The 23,819-nt window shown below is 23.3% G+C and overlaps 4 protein-coding genes across 4 annotated transcripts; 2 read left to right on the top strand and 2 right to left on the bottom strand.

Moving 5' to 3' along the window:
- Window positions 1–653: 653 nt before the first annotated feature.
- Window positions 654–4,873, bottom strand: PVVCY_1303220 (26S proteasome regulatory subunit RPN2, putative; the record flags this gene model as incomplete). The annotated part of the gene is made up of 3 exons (XM_008623996.1): window positions 654–753; window positions 1,220–1,347; window positions 1,439–4,873. 3 exons carry the CDS (start codon window positions 4,871–4,873, stop codon window positions 654–656), a joined length of 3,663 nt encoding a protein of 1,220 aa, XP_008622218.1.
- A 4,503-nt stretch (window positions 4,874–9,376) lies between these two features.
- On the top strand, window positions 9,377–15,292 carry PVVCY_1303210 (conserved Plasmodium protein, unknown function; the record flags this gene model as incomplete). The annotated part of the gene is made up of 1 exon (XM_008623995.1): window positions 9,377–15,292. One exon carries the CDS (start codon window positions 9,377–9,379, stop codon window positions 15,290–15,292), a length of 5,916 nt encoding a protein of 1,971 aa, XP_008622217.1.
- A 1,210-nt stretch (window positions 15,293–16,502) lies between these two features.
- Window positions 16,503–19,251, bottom strand: PVVCY_1303200 (protein phosphatase containing kelch-like domains, putative; the record flags this gene model as incomplete). Its single annotated transcript, XM_008623994.1, has 2 exons — window positions 16,503–16,587; window positions 16,697–19,251. 2 exons carry the CDS (start codon window positions 19,249–19,251, stop codon window positions 16,503–16,505), a joined length of 2,640 nt encoding a protein of 879 aa, XP_008622216.1.
- A 1,996-nt stretch (window positions 19,252–21,247) lies between these two features.
- PVVCY_1303190 (conserved Plasmodium protein, unknown function) lies at window positions 21,248–23,115 on the top strand (the record flags this gene model as incomplete). The annotated part of the gene is made up of 10 exons (XM_037634754.1): window positions 21,248–21,357; window positions 21,455–21,518; window positions 21,623–21,704; window positions 21,929–21,984; window positions 22,064–22,149; window positions 22,233–22,295; window positions 22,407–22,426; window positions 22,516–22,658; window positions 22,767–22,953; window positions 23,054–23,115. The coding sequence occupies 10 exons, from the start codon at window positions 21,248–21,250 to the stop codon at window positions 23,113–23,115; spliced, it is 873 nt and encodes a 290-aa protein (XP_037490805.1).
- Window positions 23,116–23,819: the final 704 nt, after the last annotated feature.

Genomic DNA, 23,819 nt, shown 5'->3' with positions numbered 1-23,819 from the left:
TATATTTGCGTATAATATATATAATAATTTTTTTTATTTTCATATTTTTTTGTAATTTTTATGCTTTTTAGCCTTTTAAAATATTTAATTATATAGTTATAGTCGAAAAACTCTATTTTTATTGTTAATTTGTTAAACATAGAAATAATTTAAAATATCTCTTCAAAGTATTTTCGAATTAATACTGTATAGGTGGCAATATGTCATCAAAGTTCATTCTCTATGCATATAAAATAGAACAGCAATACATTTAATTGCCCAATTATGTCTGCATATCCATAGACGGTGCCTTTACCAAGTCAATTGTTCTACAGTTGAGAGGTGCAAAAAAATAAAGAGTATAAAAAATATATCTCTACTTTTTATGCATAATAATAGTATCGCCATTTATCTATTTGCTAAGTTTTTACGTTTAAATATGATAATAAACACAGCGGTAAAATCTTTACCTTAATATGTGAGAATATCGCCCTTTTATTTGGCAATATACAATAGATATTAATAAAAATATATGCAATTGTGGCGGTATGAGCATATATAAATACACAAGTATAAATATTTACATGTACGCATATAAATTAAAGAATCATGGAAAAAAAATGGAAAAAAAATGGGAAAAAAAATGAAAAAAAAATGGAGAAAAAAATGAATGATTAATTTTCATCTTTCCAAGAAAAAGGCTCAAATGGTGGGAGCTCTTTCTTAGTTCCACTTTCTAACTTAGGCTCAATAAAATCAAAAGGTTCGGTTGGTCTATAAACAAATTTAAAAATAGTTATGTATACAAGAATAGATATGTACATAAGAATAGGTATGTACATAAGAATAGGTATGTATACAAGAATAGTTATGTATACAAGAATAGATATGTATACAAGAATAGGTATGTATACAAGAATAGGTATGTATACAAGAATAGGTATGTATACAAGAATAGGTATGTATACAAGAATAGGTATGTATACAAGAATAGGTATGTATACAAGAATAGGTATGTATACAAGAATAGGTATGTATACAAGAATAGGTATGTATACAAGAATAGGTATGTATACAAGAATAGATATGTACATAAGAATAGGTATGTATACAAGAATAGTTATGTATACAAGAATAGGTATGTATACAAGAATAGGTATGTATACAAGAATAGGTATGTATACAAGAATAGGTATATAGCATGTTTTTCACTCTGTTGATGTTTTATTTTTTTTCTTACGTCGTATCTGAAAGCATAACGAATCCGGATTTCCTGATGCTAATGATAGGCTTGAATCTGTTGCTTGGAGGGTATTCTATATATTTCTCTTGCGTTTTTATGACTCTGCATGGGTTTTTCATATCAACCTATCAATAAAAAAGTAAAAAAAATGTGAATATGTAAAAACATAAGCAAGTACATTCACATGAATAAGAGCTAAATGTAAGTTTGGTTTACCGTAGTGGCTTGAGAAAGAGATGAAGATTTTCCCTTGTCTGATTTTTTAATTCGTTGTAGCTGTGAAAATTGATTTGCATCATTTTGATTGTCGTTGGAATTTTCATCATTTGCACTTCCTTCAACACTTTCTGCATGAGAGACATGACTTGATTGTCCTATAGTTGCAGCAGTACTTAAAATTTCTAAATTTTTCATAGACTTTCCATCAGATAAAACTGAACTACTATCATCTTGTGGATTTTTTTCCTTTGTTAATTTATTTTCATTTTTTTGTTTTTTTAATTTTAATGTTTTTCTTTTATCAGTTGTTGATAAAATAGCAGTAACAGTTTCTTTTTTTTCTTGAACTTTTTCTTTACTTAAAAAGGAAGGATAATCAAATGCTTGATTTTTTGTTGATAAGATAGTAAAATTTTTAGGTACTTTAAAATCTTCTGTTAATCCAATTAAACAAGTTGGTAAGAAAGTTAAACTAATCATATGAATTAATGGAAACCAATACCATAATTGACAGAATAAACAAAAACCAACTGCTGATTGAGGTCTTATAATATTAGCTCGTCTTGTAAAAAATGTTGAAATGGCATTTCGTCCACATATATCTAATAATCCAAGTCCTACAGTAGCACCAAATTTAGCAATAATATCTTCATGTTTATCTGATAAAATTTTCATTATTTCATCTTTAAATTTTTTAAAATTTGGACTAACATTTTCATTAGATTGTTGGAAGATTAAGCCTAATGATATAAAAGCACTTTGCCTAACAAAATCTGTAGTATCTGTTAAAAGTGGCATTAACATATTAACAGCTTCTTCATTACCTGTGGCTGCACATGCAATACCCAAAGCTAAAGCAGCACCATATCGTACATGCGGATTATAACTTTCTATTAATAAATTTAAAAACATTGGAACTTGTGCAGGAGCATTACATAAAACAAAACCTAATGCAATAACAGCTGCTCTTCTAACATCATCACTTACATCTGAAACTGAAAAATGTAATAATTTTTTAATAGCATGTTTATTATAGCTTGATAAACCACAATATGCTAATGCAATTGTAAACATACCACCATATCTAATTATTGCATCTTTATCATTAATTAATTCTTCTATTAAATTATCTGCTTCTCTTTCTTTTTGAAACATAACAAAACCTAAACTTATACTACATGCTCTTGTTATTTTTTCATGCTGTGTATCATGTGCATATGCTAATAATTCATCAACACATTTTTCATCTCCACTACCTAATTTTAATAAACCAATTGCGTATGCGGCACTTTCACCAGCTACTGCAGAATCGGAATACATAACAGACTTTAATTCATCATATACTTGTTCATCATCATTTTGTTCTAAACATACTAAACCTAACCCTAAACAACAACCATGTTGTAATACTTCATTATTGTTACTTGCTTTTAATTGCGATAATAAAAAATCTCGAACTTTTTTATAATTTGTATTATAAGTAGCATGTATTAGACCCAATGCATATAAAGAGCCACTTTCTGAATATACATCACTTTGTGATATGTTTGCATTTATATTATTTGTAATTTGTCGTGATATATCATTATATGGTAAATGGGATGATAATACCATAAACGATTCATTGACATGGCCTTTATATACAACTCCTAATGAAGCAGTTGATGAAAATTTAGCCCAATTTACTGCTTTAGATAACCATTCAATATTTGATCGTAAAAAGACATCACATGTTGTTCCTGCTTGCATTAATCCATGTGCTATAACAATACCATGATGTGTTATACTGCTTCTTGAATCTATTACATTTTTATAACTATCTAGTAAAATTAAATCAGCATGATTATTACGATGTAAAAATTCGATATATAAACTTGTTGTTATTTTTCCTGTTAATATAAAAATTAATTTTTTAATTTTTTCATATAAATGATGTTCTTCATTTACATACATAAGTACATCTTCAGGGATTTTATCTTTTTCTTCGTTTTCTTTAGAATTTTTATTTTCATCATTTACAGAAGTAGAAGTGGGGTTTGCTGGATCAGTACCTTCTGAATTATCTTGAGCATTTTCTACATTATCTTGATCGTTTTCTGCATTACTTGAGTCTTGATTATTTTCTTTTTGTTCATCTTTTTCAGATGTATTTTCACTTTTTACGGCTTCATTTGTTCCTTCACTGATGGCACTATTACTGCTATTTTTTTTTAATAAGTCTGTATTTAGATGTTTATAATTTTCTTCACCATAATAGTAAGACTTATTTTTAATTATAATCTCTTTGATTTCTTTTAAAATATTTTTTAAAAAATTAATATTTTCTAAATCTACTAAATCAAATGAAATTTGATATACCATTAAATGATAATTTTCTATTAGTTTTAATAAAATTTCAGCAACTGTTTTATAATCATTAATATAAAATAAACATTCACATAAATTTACATATTCATATTTTATTTCTTCTTCATTCATTGATAGATATATTTTTACAAGTAATTTAAAAAAATCATCACGGAATTTTTTTGTTGTATTAATATGTCTTTCATTAGATATAGAATGCTGTAATATTTCTAATTTATTTGGTGCATTTAATATTATATATTCTACTTTATCTAAACGTCTAGCATCAAGAGCAACTCCTAATGCTTCCTTAATACTATTATTTTTTATACATATTTCTAGCATATCATCAACAAAAATTTCCATTTTTTTATTTATATCATTATTTAGATCATATTTAAATATATTATTCTCCTCTTTTATTTTATAATTTTCATTATCTCTACTTAATAAAGTATTACTATTTTTTGTGGAACCGTTAAGATTTATGCCTTTACCATTATAATCATAACTGTCATATATGTTCCTATTGTTATCGTCAATATTATTTTGTGTGTTTAATCCATTTTTTCCTTTCTTATATTCAGGATCGATGTTATTATAATTTGTATTTAAAGTATATGAACTACTAAAACTGTTTTCATTAGTAGAATAATTAATACCATTATTTCGACCAGTGTTACTTGGATCTGGATCTACACCTTCATAATTTTTTTCTCTTATTTCTACATATTTTTCAATGCATTTTGCAAGCATTGTTTCAATATATTGAGATTTTTCATTAATATTAAATAGTTTACCTGCACATAAAGCATATTTTAAAGCTTCTGGATATTTTTCTAAATGATAATAAACTTTACTTGCAACTAAATTTGCTAGCTCTTTACCACTAAATTCATCGTCTTCACATAATTCTTCAATTTTAAAAATATAATCAGCTAATTCAGGCCAATATATATCTACTACTGAATTTAATTTTTCTAATCCAAAAATTTTCAAGCTAGCGTCTTCCTCATTTAGTAATGCTATTACACCTGAAGCTGATGTAACAATATCATTTTTGTGAATCATTTTTTCAACATCCATATTGTTCTTCTAACTTATTCAATCTTCTATTATCAAAGTTCTTGGAAATATGCATATACAAACCCACATATAATAATGCTATTCTTTATTTCGAAACCGATTTATATACGTGCAATATATATATGACATAATATATATTTTTTTAATTTACTTTTGTTTATGCAAATGTTGCTAGATTGAAAGTTCTTGAATTAGTACACGCAATTTTATACAATGAGGGGTGTATACTTATGCATATTTTATTATATGCATTTATACCTATTTAAGGCTTTTATTTTATTTGAACATTCATTTAGTATATATATTTATATACATATATTTATTTATATACTTATTTATATATATTCATAGCGTGCTCTATAATATATAGCCTTTGTAAAAGCATAAAATCGGTTGATTATAAGTTTATATTTCTTTAGTTTAGCACATAAACTTTACATGTATGAATACACTGGTTTATTTTTATAAAGAATAAAATTATATATACATTATAAATATATAAACATATTAATATGTATTTTTAAAGGAATAACACAAAAATATGAAATTAATTTTATTTTTTTTCGATTATTTATATTTAATCTTTATTATTTTATATTTATATACAGGATGTTTTTTCTTTTATTCTTATATTTGGTTTGCAGAAATTAATAAATATATGTGTATTAAATATATTTGCTTTTTTCTTATATTAATAACAGTATATAATACGCATGTTACAATATATATATACATATATATAATTATATACTTTATAAAATCAGGTCATTTTTTTTCCTTTGTATTACCATTATGCACAAAAAAAATAGCAAAATTATTTATATGTACATTATAAAATACTCTCATTGTTTTAATAAACACATTAATAGTTACCCCTCTTGATTTATTGCAATCCTTCTTAATTTAGTTTGGCTTTGCTTTATTTATTATTTTTTTATTTATAAGTAAAAAAATATATTTTTTTTTTTTTACTGTGCTTTAGCATTTACACTTATTTTTTACAATATCAGTATTGTAAAATTATAGTTATAATAAATATAGTATATGTAATATTATACATAATAAGCTATATATTCATATTTTAATTTGGGGCTTATTAAAAAGTTTATGCTTTAAAAGAAACAATATAATGTGTACAATATACGGTTTTCTCTCTCTTTCTCTCTCTATATATATATATATATGTAAGTATGTATGCTTATGTTTATTTCCCTCCTTGAAGTAAACATATTTCATATAATACTCCTTTACATTTTTGATAATAAAAAAATATGTTTGGATATGCATTTGCTGAGAAATTATTCTGATTATTAGTTGTATATTTTTCTATATTATACTTTTGGGGTGTAATATTTATACAATAAAATAAGTTAAAATAATTTTATAAAAAAAAAAACTATCTTTATGTGTTTGTTCCTATACGGTTATTAAAAGAAATGCTAATAAGCCTACAGTTAGTGTAGTGTATATATGTACAATTAAAATGATACATATAAAGGGATGCTAAAGTCAAACATGCAATTGTGCTTATCACTGTTTAAATTTGTAAATTTATAAATAGGCTTATTGGATGAACAGTTTGAAAAAGGGGAATAAAAATAACCAAGTTAAATAACAAAATTAATTGGGAAATATTATTTTTTTAAACTCTTCCTTAGTCCATTTCTTTATTTATCATAAATGAAAAAGTAGGAATTAGAAATAGTACAAAATTTACTAACCCTTTTAATAAGCGAGGCAACAATTTGTTATATATTATGCTGTCCATTTATATATATGGGTTATTCCTCCCATTACATTTTATTAATTTAAATAAAAGTATAAGAATGTTTTTGTCTATCAAAATATAAACATAGTATTAAAATAATTTTTTTTATATAATATACTATGTTGGTGATATTAAATAAGTGTTATAATTTTTTGTACTAATTTTTTTTTCCCCTTTTTTTCCTTGCCGTACATAAAATAAAAAGTACATAAATATTGTAAGCCCATATTTTTATTTGGAAGAAAGAATTATTATTTTATAAAATTAATAAATAAACATTAGATAGTGATATTTTTGATTAGATAAATTAAAAAAATAAAGTTTGTATGTAACATTATTATCTCATATGGGCTAATTAATAGGGTATATGCAATTATGTATGACATATAAAATAGTATTGGTGTAGTTTATTTGATTTCTTTTTTATTACTTACATTTTAGTTAAATAAAAGAACAAATTTTTTATACTATAAAAATATATAATACAATTTTTTTACTAAATTTATGGAAATGTGTGTTAAATGTGTACACACTAATAAGTAAAATATTTTTGCAAAATTTTGAAAAAAATAATAATAATAATAAATCAGACAATTAAATAATGATATATTAATATGCTTGCTTAAGTAATTAAAATTATTGAAATATAATAAATAATACATAATAAATAGTAATATGCATGGCAGTTTGGCACTATTGAAATATTCCTTACTATTTTAAACGACATCATATAATTTTTTAAGTACATATACATTTATTATATGCGTAGTTTTATATTTTATTTTGTAACAATTAGTACTGTATTTAATTTACACATATGTTTATTTATTTTTTATATATAGCTTAATTTTCCGTGCTTACACTTTTACATATGGATACATATGAATTGGGAATATTGGCACATAGTAAATATATAGGCAGATTATTATATTTTCTACAAGTATATTAATAAATATTCTTATATAAATCCATGGCCAAATATAAAAATATAATATAGAAATAATGTATTTTCCCCTAATGTATTACATTTATTAAATTATAATTAATCTTTTTTATATCAATATATTTAACTTATATATTTAAAATGAATAAAGGGATTGTAAATATTTCAATAATATATATATATTATTTTATATTTTCATTTTTTATAATAAATATTTCATGTCCATATATACATTTTAGTTAATTTCCCATTTCCCATTTCCCTATTTGATTATTATATTATTTAAAAAATAAAATGTATATAACTCATAAATATTATTGTATATATATGTAATTATTTGCAAGTCTTAAGCTATTTTTTATGCATTATAATGCAAATATTAATACCTATATAAATAACCGTCCTATATTAATAACAAACATAAGTGAAAGTACAACCGAACTATAGATATTATATATCCTACTTATGCTTACTTACTAATTCATATGCTTTGCTTATATTTCCATGTGTCAATATTTTTTTCATTTATATATGTATACATGCAATTTTTGTGTGTAAAAACATATTTGTTTGTTTTATAAGGAGAATACGATTTTAATTAAATATAGTAACGTATAAATATACAGATGATGGAATATAAAATTGTTTATATAACTTTTTATTTGACAATATATTAACAAAAATAAAAAAGTGTAAAAGCTTATAATGTACATACGTTTAATCCTCTTTTATTTTACATTTGTATTTTTGCTTTAAAAAAAAGCTTATTATTTTTCATGTGATTATTTGTAAGAGAAATAAAAATATGTCTCATGACCATTTAATTCATTGAAGTGTTTACAAATGCTTATTTGTGTGTATATATATTGTCACTTTGATATAATGCAACATTTATAGGAATAGACATTGTACAGACAATTTCAATGATACATATTTGTACACCGATTTATTTAAAGACATAATTTGTATTCTTTAATCAGTCTATTAATTCATTTACATTTAATTCCCTAAAAGTTTATGATAATAATTATGTTATTATTATTTATTTTGCAAAACCATATCCTATTTAATTAGTACTCCCTCTTAGTGTAATCAATCTACACTGATAAGTACACGTATATACATACATGAAAAAATAAAATAATATAATATTTATTTTAAATAGTACATATTTTTTATAGTTCTGTGTTGTCGTTAAAAATTTAGTTATTAATTTATTCCTGTACTATGTTGTTATACTTTTGAAATATGATAAAAATAGTTTTAGTATATTATACTATATAAACTATTGATTAAAAGAAATAATTACATTAATATTTTTAAGTAATATTTTTCATTTATTTAACTTTGCTAATTTTATTATTAGTTTTATATGTTACCAATCAAACTAAATTGCATACTTTGTTTTGTGTTTTTATAAAACAAAATGTTATAAACATATATCGTTTTTATCATATATATGTGTATGTACTTTATCTTTAAATATAAATTCGGGGCAAAAATAAGTCGATTGTATATATATACACCTCTTTCTATCTCAGATTTTCACATATTTTTCACTTTTAACAGCCAGAAAAATAAAATTTATACAGCAGTATATTTGTTGTCTTTTTTGCTCTTGATGCTTGTGAAGGTTTGTATTTCACTATAATTAAAACAAATCACCATAAATATTAAAATAATCAGAATAGAAAAGCAGAAATAATATCAGGCATAACATATAGTATATAACAGTTTGAAACACAAAGAATGCAAATACATATTTACATATTAATTTGTTGTAAGTTATATAATGACGACTGTAAATTTAAAAAGCAGTATTGATAGTACAATTGAAATATGCAGTGATAAAACACAACTTAATATTGTAGAGAATAATGTAGATAATTTTTTAAGTGATCGATTAAAAAAAAAAAGAAAAGACATAAATAATAATTATTATAGAAATAATAATAATAAAAATATAAAAATAGAAAATTATAATAATACATGTGATTATAATAAAATATTAATGAATGAAAAAAAATTTATAAATTTAAACAATATTTCTAATATAGAATATAATTACAATGAAAATAGTAAAATAGCATCCCAATATATTAACACAACTTACGATAAAAATTTGAATATTCTATCAAAAAAAAATAATAAAGATAATAATAGTGATAGTAGTAGTATTAGCCATCATAGAAATCATATTAATATTGAAAAAAATTATAAAGGAGTTGATAATAATTTATGTGATACCACGAATTATTTTAGTAAAATAAGCAAGAATAATTTTGATAGAACTAATAATGTTAATAATTATGAAGAAATAAAAAATGGCTATAGTGATAAAGAGCGAACACAGCTAGCTCAAATAATGATTACACAGAATAGTCAAGATGTAGCATGTACAAATGATATAAGCATGTGTAATAGTTATGTAAAAGAAAATAATATGGCTAGTTGGTATGGTGTGAATACCACTTTTTGTGAATTAGACAAGGGAAATAATCAAACTAATGATGTAAATAATATAAGCCCAAAATTGGTTAGCAATATTAACTATACATGTGAAGATACTGAATATTATATAAATAGAGATAAAAATAAATTTGAAAAAAATTTGAATGAAATGGCCAATTTAAATAGCACAGTAAATTGTAATGATAATAATGGAAAGGAGAATGAAGAAGATGGATCAGAAAAATTAAACAATTTAAATGAATTAAAAAATTCTGAAAAATATATTGAAAGTTATTTACATTCTATTTTAAAAGATTTTAAGACAACTTGTTTTTATTTTCCTTATCTTCATTATTATGATAAAAAAATATGTGAGCAAAAAGAAGATAATATTTTAAACATATGTAATCATTTTTTAGAATATTTTCATACGAATATAAAAATAAAAAACAAAATTAATAATTTAAAAAAAAAATTTATATATTCTACATTATATGAAAAAATGGAATATATTAGTGATTTTCAATTTTTAAATTTATCACATATTAATACAGACAATTTTAAGGATAAATTTCTTGAACTATTAGAAAAATATTTACAAAAAAAAAAAAAAAAAAAAGAACAAATTTATTACAAAATTAATTTATTTCGTAAAATGGAAAAAAAAATGTTTAAACTAAAAGAAAAATGTGTAGAAAATAATTTGCTTCAATTTCCGATAACAAATATAGATAAATCATTGTCTACACATAATGAAAATCCAAGCAACGAGTCTAAAAATATTTCGAGCTTATATAAAAATGTAGAAAACCCCAAATGGGACAGCGATATAACTGATAAACTACCATCTTATTGTATATCTTATGATAAAAATAGAGTGATGAATTACATTGATGAATTAATTAAAAGTAGTGTACTTAATTTTGGTCATTTATTTAATTCTAAATTGAATGAAAAAATAAGTATTAATTGTGATAATATGAAACCCTTTGAAAGAATAATAATTAACAATCTTTTTTTTTACAAAAATAAAATCAATAAAATGTTTTATTATCTATATATGCATAATGTTATAAATAAATCGTTGCAGTTTATGCAACCCAAAATATTATGGAATATAAATACTAGCAATGATAAAAATAAAAAAGTAGATAAATTTGAAATGGATGAAAATAGTCCCTTTTCTTCAGAGAATGATCAAGCCAAAAATAAAATTATGTTTTTTTACAAATCAAAAAAAGAACAATTAGAAAAAAATATAGACACATTTATTTCAAAATTAGCAGGACACACTAATACTGAAGATCTGATCAAAAATAATGACAAACTTAATAATGAAATAAAAAAAAGTATAAATTATAAAAGTGATAGATTAAAATTGTCAGCAGATTTACAAATAATTTATGATGCTTATTGTAATGGAGAAGAAATAATTGTAGCTAAAAATAAAAATACATTATTAAATAATAAAAAAAATTATAAACATTTTAATGTTATATCAAAAGAAACAGTTTTTGACTTTTATGATAGTATTCAAAAATGTAACATAAATAAAGACAAGTTTTATACAATGGGTATGGATATAGAGAAAACAAACAAATTAGAAAATATAAATCAAATACAAAATAATACATTTAATATGGGTACTATAAATTATTTTAATGATACAAACATTTCAAATAATTTAAGAATAATGTCTCTTCAGCCATCATATATGTGTGGGATATATAGTACATTTTTTAATGATCCTATAAATAATAGTAGTTATTCTAATTTATTAGACAATCCTTATTTATTTAATCAAAATTATGAAAATCTAGGGATAGATTATTATGATAGTTACAAGGATTCAAAAAATAGTTACATTAATAATATTAGTAACGATTTTTCTCGTAACGGTGAAAAAAAATATTTCAATAATATGGATCCATATAATTTAAATAATTCATGCCCAAATGAAAGTTATAACAACCTATATTTTTATAATCAAAATAATTGTCTTTTAAATAATTCGGGTATAAATATTATGAATGAAGATAATAAAATTAATAATATGTGTGTAGATAAAAATGGAAATTATACAAACATGAAATATTTTGATGATAATTATTATAATATTCAAACTTCTTCAAATAATGGAAATACTATTTATTGTAACGGGGCATTTAGCACCGACATTCATAATAATGCAAACAGTGGTAACACTGAACAAGGAATGGAAAATCAACAAAATGATTGTAATTATAATACAACAAATTATAACTCAATAAACCTTTTTGATAAAAATCCTTATAGTATTTACAATAGCTCAAATAACACTTTTTCATTTCAAAAAAATCCAAATGATAATAATTTGGATTGTCAAAATGTTTTAGAAAATATGGCAATAAGTTCCAATTTTGTAAATGATATAAATTTAAAAAATAAAAATATACTAAACACAAATCAGTTTTGTACCTATTCTCCTTATTATGCTAATAACCTAGGTCAGCAATATAATCATAGTAACATAGCAAATCCTTATAATTTTTCAAATATAGGAAATATTGCAGGTGGTATTTCTTACAATATTAACAGTGGTGATCATATTATTCAAAATAATGATATAGATAATTATGGGGATGAAAAGGGGGGTTCTCAAACTGATATAGTGACAAATGATATAGGGACAAAAAATGAGAGCTTACAAAATAATGTAGAAATAAATGAAGGTAATAATATAGAAGTAGAGGAAGAAAAACATAAATGTGATGGTAAAGAAGGTGGATTATTTTCAGAAAATAATAGTAAATATTATGGTATGAAAGGGAATAGAATGCACAGTGAAACAAACAATAGTAATAATATCGCATATAATTACCCTAGTCTTAATTGTAAAAATGAATCCAATAGTAGAGATAAAATAATAATTCAAGAAGAAAATTGCAGAAAATATTTCGAAGAAAAATGTGAAAAAAAATTTGAAAACAAAAATGGCAAAAACAGAACTTCCAATGAAGGGAAAGGAAGCCAAAGAATTGTCAATAATAAGAATAGTGAAAATGTAGATGTATATAATAATTATAAATATTTTGAAAATAGTTATAATATAATAAATTCTGTAGATAAAGATGTAGGAGGTAATTTCATGAGTGGATATAATTTTAATGAAAATTTGCAAAAGAATAAATGCAATGATGATAATGCATATATGTGTAATATGGGTAAGAACGATATAAAAAGTTCTGAACAAAATAATAAATATGAAGAAGCAAATAATTTTAACGGGGTTAGAAAAAATGGGGATCTGGATAATAATTTTAATAGCACTCATGAAGTATTAAATAATTCCATTGATAAAAAGAAAAATAATATACACACCGCTTCTATTGAAGAAGATTTTTTTAATACTAATATAAAAAAAAATAATAATAATGAAAATAATATAAATATAAAGAAAAATATTGATAATGATAAAATTATCTTAAATACCAAAGCCTGTAATAATAATAGTATTAATACTATTATTAACACCGGTAATAATAATATTTTAAATATAAATGAAGATTCTACTTCAACTATTAGCCATATAAATAATACTAGCGAAATTATTTTAAATAAAGGTAATAATCTTTCTATTGATAAATGCCTTTTTAATACTACCGTCCACGGTAATAGTAGAGCGAACACTTATACCCCTATTGGTGGATCACCCCAAGATACCTTTGACAATATGAACAATGTCAAGAGTATAAATAGTAGCAAGACTGTAAATAGTAATAGCTACTTTGATATTTCTGGGTATAAAATAAATGGATATTCTGTAAATAATTATGAAAATAAGTTTAGTAATAATGAATATTTTCTGAACAGCACACCAAATGGTGAAATAATAAATAATGTAAAAACTAATTGTAGTGCTGGTAAAATTGGTAATTTTACAAACACACAAAATGCAAATAAAATTAAAACAAATATAAATAGTATATTAAATATAAATATACTAAATAATCATAATAATATTAATAGTACATCCCAGAATACCAATAGTGCCCTTAATAATAACACCTTTAGTAATAATAATAATTATGATAATGTAGATCATAATAATTTTAAAGGTGAGATAAAAAATAATAGAATGAATATGTATTACAATAATGATAATAGATATAATATGATTAATGATGGAAATATTATAAACGTAAATCAAATAAATCCATTTTATTGTATGAACTATGTAAATACCCCTACTGATTATAATAATAATAATGAGGGTAACAATTTTAGGGGTATGATTCCAAATAATGATACAAATAATAATCAAAATGAAAAAGCAAACTATATAGAACAAAAAACACCAAAAAAGAAAGGGAGAAAAAGTAAAAAAGAAATCAATTACAATGATAGTAATACTATTATTTTGGACGGTGCAAAAAATAATAGTAGTAGTAATACTATAAGTACTATAGGGAATTCAGAAAGTTATGAAGGAATTGTAAACAAATATAATAACACACCAATAATGAATAAAATCATAAATCCTTATCAAAATGTTAATAGGTATGAAAATGAGAATATAGGTGGGAATGGGCTTGAACAACCACCTTATAACACTTATAATTTAAATGAATTTATGCACCCTTCGATTCATAATAATACAAATGTTGATATAAAAAATATAGGAAATCCAGAAATACGAAGTAATATAAATATGTATAATTACAATGAAAATAAGAAAGATAATATGGATGTGCAAAACGAAATAAATAATATGCAATACAGTAATAATGGTATGATTGGTCATTATAACTATTATAGGAATACGGTCGATAGTAATATAAATAATATTAGTAATAATAATATGACAAATAATTACACTGTTTATCCAAATGAATTCATATATACAAAAGTAGAGAATATGAATAATATAATAAATAATAACACTATTTATAATTATAATAATACTACTAATCAAGACGATCTAGATTATGCATATGATGAAGATAAATTGTGTAAAAAAAAAGAAAAAAAAAGAAAAGAAAAAAAAAATAAATCTCAATCATGCAACTTAAATACACCAAAGAAAAAACGCTTTGGACATAATGGACCTCCAACAGCAGAAAAATTAAGTCAACTACTTTATGAGCAAAGTTTATCAGTTCCACAAATAGCTGCCATATATGGTGTGCACAGAACTACTGTTGCGAGATGGTGTCATAATAGAAAAATTATTCAAAAACAAAATCATTATCATGGAAAGAAAAAAATAAGCACTTAATAAAGTGTTTCAATCCAAATGATTAAATGGTATAGGATAAATCATAAAGCCACTATTTTTAAACCCACAATAATTATAAATAGGGAATAGGGTGATGATTTTTTTCTGGAAATTACGCATGATTTGCTATCCCAGGAATATGCCGAAAACAATGGATATTTTTAGTAGGTTTCTATTTCTTGTTTTAGCTGTTTTATTTTTTATAACAATTTTTAACACAAAATGTGCATAGGCTAAGGCTAAAAATTTAATGGATACTGTATAAAATTAATACATAGGGAAATAATTCAAATTAAAGAAAAAAGGCTCATCCGTTTTAGACTTCGAAACATAAATGCATAAGTATAATTTCTTTCAATGAATTATATGGAGAGAAACATTCCAATAATTCGCTTATCATTTAAAGTAAAAATAATAAATATTCAAAAGTCTAAATAAAAAAAATATTTAATATTATAAAAAGATATATTTTTTAAATGCCTTTTTTTAAAAAATTCATCACATATTGAAATATGTTACTGAGTAAGTTGATTATTCAATTTTTTTTCAGGAATGATAGTCATGTATACTTTGAAAAAATTGATCAACCACCAAAATGATATATATTTTTTAGTGTGTAAACATGTGCATACATAATTATATACATGTACGTACATATATTTATAATGAATTTTCCCTTATTTTTTACCCGCTTATGAAATTTTTTACTTACAACAACACCCCTTATTTAACTCTTATCTAAAACTTATTTTTTTTAATTCGATTTATTCTAATATATATTTTTTTGGAAATAGTATTAATAATATTGTTTATAATAGTAAAATAAATACATAAAAATTCAAAGTTACAAAACTTGTAAATTTTACATCAAAAAAAAAATGTATATATAAAGCAATGTGAAATAAGAGTTGGCAATAGGCCCCTTATATCACAAGTTATTATTTCCACATGGATTTATTATATCTTTCTACATACGAATACTAATTATTATTACCAAATACACATGTAGAAAGTGTATATATAATAAAATACTCTTTATGTAATAAGTTCAAATGCAATATAACATAGTACTAAGCTTTTATTTAAAAGCAAGGGGAAGTAACATTACTTAGTATAATTAACCCATCTTGTTTTGTAAATTTTTTAATTAAATGCACATATTAAAAGTAAATTTCTATAATGTAAAAGTATAAGAATAATAAAGGGAGTTTTATGGAGCCCCATAATTTAATTCTCTCATTTTCGGTTGATTTCTTGGTGGTGTTGGTGGCCTCAATTCTGTCATTTTTGTATCCCTAAAAAAGAAAAATAAGCATAAGCATCCGATATGAAATTTGTATTTATATATATATATATATATGCATGCTTAGAGAGTGATAAAAACGAAGGAAATAAAAAATTTACCATGTACTAAAGAAGCGGACTTCATCCTTAGCGGGATATATCAACTTCGGAATAACCGTAAGATCTCTTCGAATAAATAATAATGCACCTGCATTTTTGTGAGAATTACAATAATTGGTTGCTGAAAATAAAGTTATTAGTTTTCCACCCGCAAATCGTTCAAATCCATCCATTACACATTCATGAGCTCTTATAATTAATTGTAGGTCATTATCTTCTAAAAATTTATGAACTCTATCTGGGCCATATTTTACAATATGACCAGTTCCATCAGGATCTCTTATATCGTTAGGTATTGTTCCTAATACAGAATCATTATCAGTTGGATCAGACCATAAAAGATCTGTAACTTTTTGTTCATTTAAATTTTGAGGAACTTGTGAGACAGTTAAAGGTCGTTTTAATTGAGAAATATCAGATATAGTATGAATAGATTTTCCTATACCTCCATGAACACATAATATTTTTTCTTCAACTAAAGCTCCGATAGGTATCCATTCAAATACCTGATTTATTTGTGCCCAACATGATGATTTATCATCGACATCCTCTTTTAATCTTCTTTTACATTCTTCTTGAAATCCATACAAACTATTTATAGCCATATCTTCATGATTTCCTCTAATTAGATGTATTTGTTTAGGATATTTGCATTTAAGCGCAAAAAGTAAACAAATAACTTCTAAACTATTAGAACCTCTATCAACATAATCACCTAAAAATAAATAATCATTTGAATCTATATCACCAACTGCATTTAATTTTTCCCCTAAATCTTCTTCAACAGGAGATTTATATAATTGAAATAACCTCATTAAATCATAGTATTGTCCATGTATATCACCATATATTTTTATTGGGGCTCTTAATTTTAATACCATATCTTCTTGCTTAAATATATCAATAACCATAGAACATAATATAGATACATTTGACCATGGAATAATAAAAATAGAATCTGAATTATGATTATATTGTATTTCAAATTGAGTAATATTTGGATTTAACAAAGTTGTAATTACTTTATCATAAACTGTATTTTTAAATTCACTAATATAATTTACTGGTGTACATAATACTCCATTATTAATTTTTCTTCCTTCTTCTTCTAATTTATCAATAGATATTTTTCGAACAAGTAGCGCAAAATCACTTCCAGTTTCTTGAACTGCATGTGCATGTGCAGCCAATCGAATTGTATTTGATAGTGGTTTATTCACACTATTATTATTGGATAGTCTAAATAAGGATGAGGTTGGGGAATCAAACATATTTCTGTAATGGGAATTTTGTGTGTTTCCTGGTGAAAAATTTGAAGATGGGCTATTTTTTTTACTATCATTTAATTGTTTTGATTTCATGTATTGATTTTTTGATCCATTTTGTTGTAATTGCTTCTGAGTAGTAATAACATCTTGAGCATTTAAATTATGTGAATTTATATTTTTTACTTCTGTAATTTTACTTTTATTTGTTTCATTTGTTTTTTGTTTTAAAGATGATTGTTTTATTGGGCTCTTTTTATCTGTATCGAAATTATTTAATGAGTTTAAAAGGCTATAACATTCTAAGCATTCTAATTCATTAGTTGGGTATTGCTGAGTTTGATGACTAAACCCACCAAATGTATATATAGTATATTTGTACATCCATGATGTATGCCTAAATTTAGCAATAGGGGGGAATGTAACCCATTCAATTGTTTCTGTATTGTAAAGGGCAGTTGATAATGGTATAGAACATCCATTATCATTTCTACCACCTAAAACAAACATTTTAGATCCTATAAATACACAAGTATGTTGATATCTAGCTTCTGGAGGTGATCCCTTTTTAATAGGAGCTTCAACCCAATCCCATCTACCATCTCTGTGTTGTCTTAAACCCCATGTATCATTTAATGATTTATTTTCAGAATTTCTACCACCAAATATTACAATCATACCTGTAGCAGGTCCTTCTTTGCACATATCAGCTGAATGATAAACTCTTGGTGATGGTATTTTAGAATTATTTGATATTACAACTTGGATCCATTCAAAAGGTGGCATTTCCACATGCATAAACCATACATCGTTTAATGTGTGTTGTCCATCATTACCACCAAAGACTATTAAATTCGGTTTACTATATACCATTACATGACCATATCGTCTACCTGGAGATACTCCTTTTGTAGGAACTGTCATCCATGAGTATTTCTGATCTCTTCTCAAATCTAATATATATAGATCATCTAATGATAATGATCCTCCACCTGTTGCACCTCCATATATAACTAATTGTTGTTCATCTACACAAGCAGCAGCATGAGCAGCTCGAGCTGTTGGGGTGTTTTCTGTTATTAATTTTTTCCATTTATTTTGTGTCAAATCATATAAATATATATCATCTGTTATATTATATTTCCCTGCATCACCTATTGCGCCACCAAATATTGCAACCTTATTATTACCTAAATATGTTGCAGTATGACCAAAACGCGGAACTGGGATATCTCCCTTTTGTTTTTCCTTTCTACAAACATTCGTTTCTTTAAATGATCCATTATTCATTTGTCATAAAGCAAAAAAAAAAAAAAGACAAAAGAGAAATATACAACGAATAAAATTTTTAAAGTAAATGTGTAAGATAATATTAATCACGAGATGTATAAATATGTATATATAATTGATTAAGGATAGGGGGAGATATAATGTTTCAAGTTAATTACACACACTAGAAGTTGAACATATGCAAATTTTCGTAATGCTTGACAAAAACAAAGAATAAAACAAAAAAATAAGGAGATAAAATAAAACAATATATCATAGCTTTTATTTATGCTTGGAAATGTGTGAGCATATTTTATGTGTATTATATTTTATATGTTTAAATATGGTTTGTTCTGTTTTTTTTTGTTTATTTTTTTTATCACAAATTAAAAAACATTTTTAACAAAATTGTATAATATGAAAAAATATATAATTCGTGATATTTGCATGTTTATTATATATATGTGTATGGTATACGCAAAAAATAATGTTTTCTTTCCTTTTTGAGGAAGTAAGAAAAATATATTGGGTGTAAAACTTTATTTTTATTTCTTTTTACTTAGGATATTAAATTCAATTTTTTTTTTAACATTTAAAGAAAAAATATTAATGAAAATAATAATTGTAAGAACGAACGAACACAATTTTATGTGTAAATAATCCAATATAAAGAGTTGGATTTTTAAAAAATTAATGTGTGAGATTAATGCAAAAAAAAAAAAAAACATAAAATAAAAATAACAAATATATTATATGCCAAAACACAATATAAAAATGTTTTTATGTAGTAATTTATATAATGCAACACTTTATGCGATTTAGTAAAAATCAAATATATTTATTCGTATTAATAGGTATTTAGTAATAAAATAAAAATGTTATCGAAAAAATTATTATATCATATAACTTGTAATAGTCTTAATGTGTTTATATTGAGGGCATTTGCTTATTATAAACAAAAAAATATATAGTGAAATTTAATCAAAAAAAATATATACCAAATGTGTATTCTTTATATGAATTTTATTTATTATATACATTTTTTCATTTCATTTTTCATGTAATTTTGCATATTATAAAGAAATATTCCTTATATATAATTATTAAAAAACAAAACACACATATGTTATATATATGCATGTCCTATCTTATGAAATAATCTAAAGGCATTAACAAATTTATAATTATGGAAATAAATTGGGCTTTTAAAACTGCTGTATAGAATGCAGCTTTAATATATAATATTCAATAAGAAATTTGTATGCATATTTTTCACCTGTGTGTTTATTAAAAAAATAAAATTATTCGCATATATGAAGTTATAAACATGTAACTTTATTTATTATTAATGTCTTTTAATATTGAGGGGTATTAAAATTGGTAATATTAAAATAATTTTTTTATGAGTTACTTTACTGCATAGTTCCATACTTAAGGATTTCAATAAAAATGAACAAATAGAGGTTTTAAAAAAATATTTCGTGAGATGATATATGTGTAATATACACATGTATATTAATATGATATGCAAAAAATGGTATTTAATTCGGTCTATTTCTTAAGGAATAATCCCCTTTTTTTGAATATATATAGAGCTATTAATTTGTTTGAAAATACAAAATTATGGATATATTATCACTATTTAATGGTAAATTAGGATATAAAAACTTACTATAAGAATACAAATATAGCATTAAAAATAGTTATAGATTATATTTTATTTGTTGAAACGTTTTTTATAAAATATATAAGGGTCATATGTTGCCTTTTTATTAATATAATGTGCATATTTGATTGAAGAACATGTAAATACACTTTTTCTTTCATATTATATGGCACATATTAATTCACAAATTTTAACCATTCGAATCAAAATGATGAATAATAATAATAAAATGAAATAAAGATAAGTGTATAATAAAATAGCTATTAATTTCTCTTATTATTTGATATGTATATATAATATGTATACATTTAATAACTTGTTTAAATTTTGTCTTTTTTCTTTAGATCGAAAATGAAACGTGTTTATTTTTTTTTGTGTGTATTATTCTCTATACTTAATATAAACCCTTCTGAAGAAAATTTGCCTCATAGAGAAAATGATAGTTCTATATTTTATTATGGGTTAATAAATAATTCTATATTATTTGCATTATTACAATTACCATTTATATATTTTCGAGGCTATATTACATATATTTATTTTCTTTTTTTTTTGAAGGTTCATAAATAATGAAAAATATCAGCATTATCTGCCATCTAAATATAACAATATAGAATTTGATGTAAACAAAATTTTTAAATGTTATTTTTGGTGATTTATTTTATTCTAAATTTTTTATTTTAATCTTTCCATATATATTATTATTATGTTTTGGGATTTTCTAAGACGGATTTAATAAAACTATCATGCCATAAAGGATACACCGTAGAAATCAAAAAGGCGTCTATAGTCGATTTAAATGAAGAAGGTGTCCCATTTTTATATACATTATTTATATAATTTTTTACATACCAATATATATGCATTTGTGTATATGCCAAACTTTCTTTCACTGACCATTTCATTATTATATTTTACTTATTAAATATTTAAAATTAAAAAATAAAAAAAAATCTGAATAATATGAGTAATTAATAATTTATTTTACAACACCTACATTTGTCCACTTTCTAATATAATTTATTCGTATAGAAAATGATTACACGGATATGGCAAAAGAACTGTGCTTTAAAAAGGAGCAGTGCCAGGTATACAATAAAAATTAAATCAAAATTATTTAAAGTAATTTATAAATTTATTACAAGGTATCCTTTTGCTTGTTTTAAGATTGATGTTAAAAAATTCAAAAGAAATACCAAGAATAAACAACTTGATTTCGATTCAAAACTCTCCGTAGAATATATCTGTTTGAGGTTAGGATTTAGGTTATCATTTAAATGGTATATATATATGTTAATAATAAAAAACGTGTCTTTTTTTTTCTTTTTTTTGATAGTTCTCAAAAGAATCTTTATGATGGATCCAGTTTTCATCAAGGAGTTACCCACAAATATCTAATGTAATCTCTTTTTTTTTTTTTAACTTTATTTTTTATAAATTTAAACATTTTTACATTCTTTTACCCTCATATTCTCAAATAAATATATACTTGCTAATTTTAAAAATAAAGAGTTCGAGATAAATCCCTAGGTAATTTATATTTTATAAATAAGATACATATAAATATGATATAGTAAATAGAGCCTATATTGTGTATTACAATAATTTATTTGGTATAGCATGCATTCAAAATGATAAAGATTTAAAGAAGTTTGCATCTGTATCCAAAGCCTTAGAAGCATGTAGTTTATGGAATTGTAAATACGTTGTATGGAATGATGAAGAAAAGAAAGCAATTATATGCAGTGACGATAGTTCAGATGTAAGTATATACATATATATTAAGACAAAATAATACAAAAATTATATTTAATATTACACCATAATTATCGAATAAAAACATAATGTGGATATTTTATTTTTTGATTAGAATCTAATAACAAAAAATAATGACATAACATATATTAATCCTACCGTTTTTTATACATATGGATATACAACATTTTTGAATTATGTGTCTATATGTGATGAGGTTATAAAAAGCGTAGGGCATAATCTAAGTATGGGCAAATCAGTTAATACTTGTAAAGAATTGGATTGTGATTTTTTTACAAAAAGTAATTTAAATTATAAAATAATAATCGAAATAAAAATATGACCAAGCTTATATGTATACATATTTATAAATGATCTTTAACCTTATAACAATTTTTGTAGGTTATGCAGGATCAATAAAATCATTAAACAATAATAAGAATGGAAAGACTTGGTACCCATAAAATGATATTTCACCATAATTTTTATATATGCAATGTATATACATATAAGTAAAAGTTCTTGAATAAATAAGAACCAACTATGAAATTTCATGCGAATATCATTTTTTTTGTAATTTATAGGTTTTGCAAAGGGTATATTTTATAAACGGGGTTACACATTTATGCAGATCCCATATATATATATAATGAATACAATGAAAATATTTATGCTATACGTATAAATATATTTTATATTTTTCTTTGATTTTTTGGTAGCTTTCCAACTATTGTCCCAATGGATGGGTTTGTTACAAGTGTTAACTTAAGTAAATTTGCTTAACAATATTATTAATTTTTTTTCTCAACATTTGTTTCATCGCTAGTCATATGTCTAATAAATAAGTACCACTTGTGTTATTTGTTTTTTAAAATTTTATAAACCTATGAAAACCTTAACATAGTTTCATATATGTAAAAAAGTATCGCCTTTTCATTGCTAATACTACATAATGAGAACGCATAGGTGTATACGTATAAATTTTTTATAGTCATAAAAAAAAACATTTTAGTAGTGCTATTTATCTCTTTGATATAATGAAACATTTACCTACTACCAGCAAATTAATTAATGTTTATCTTTTTTGATAAACTTTTTAATTATATATTTTGGAAGGTGACACAAATATTCATTATTATAGATGTGAATATGCTAAACAAAACAATGT

The sequence above is a fragment of the Plasmodium vinckei genome, assembly GCF_900681995.1.
Source record: "Plasmodium vinckei vinckei genome assembly, chromosome: PVVCY_13".
NCBI classification, from domain to species: Eukaryota; Apicomplexa; class Aconoidasida; order Haemosporida; family Plasmodiidae; genus Plasmodium; species Plasmodium vinckei.
This window is presented reverse-complemented; position numbering and strand designations above follow the sequence as displayed.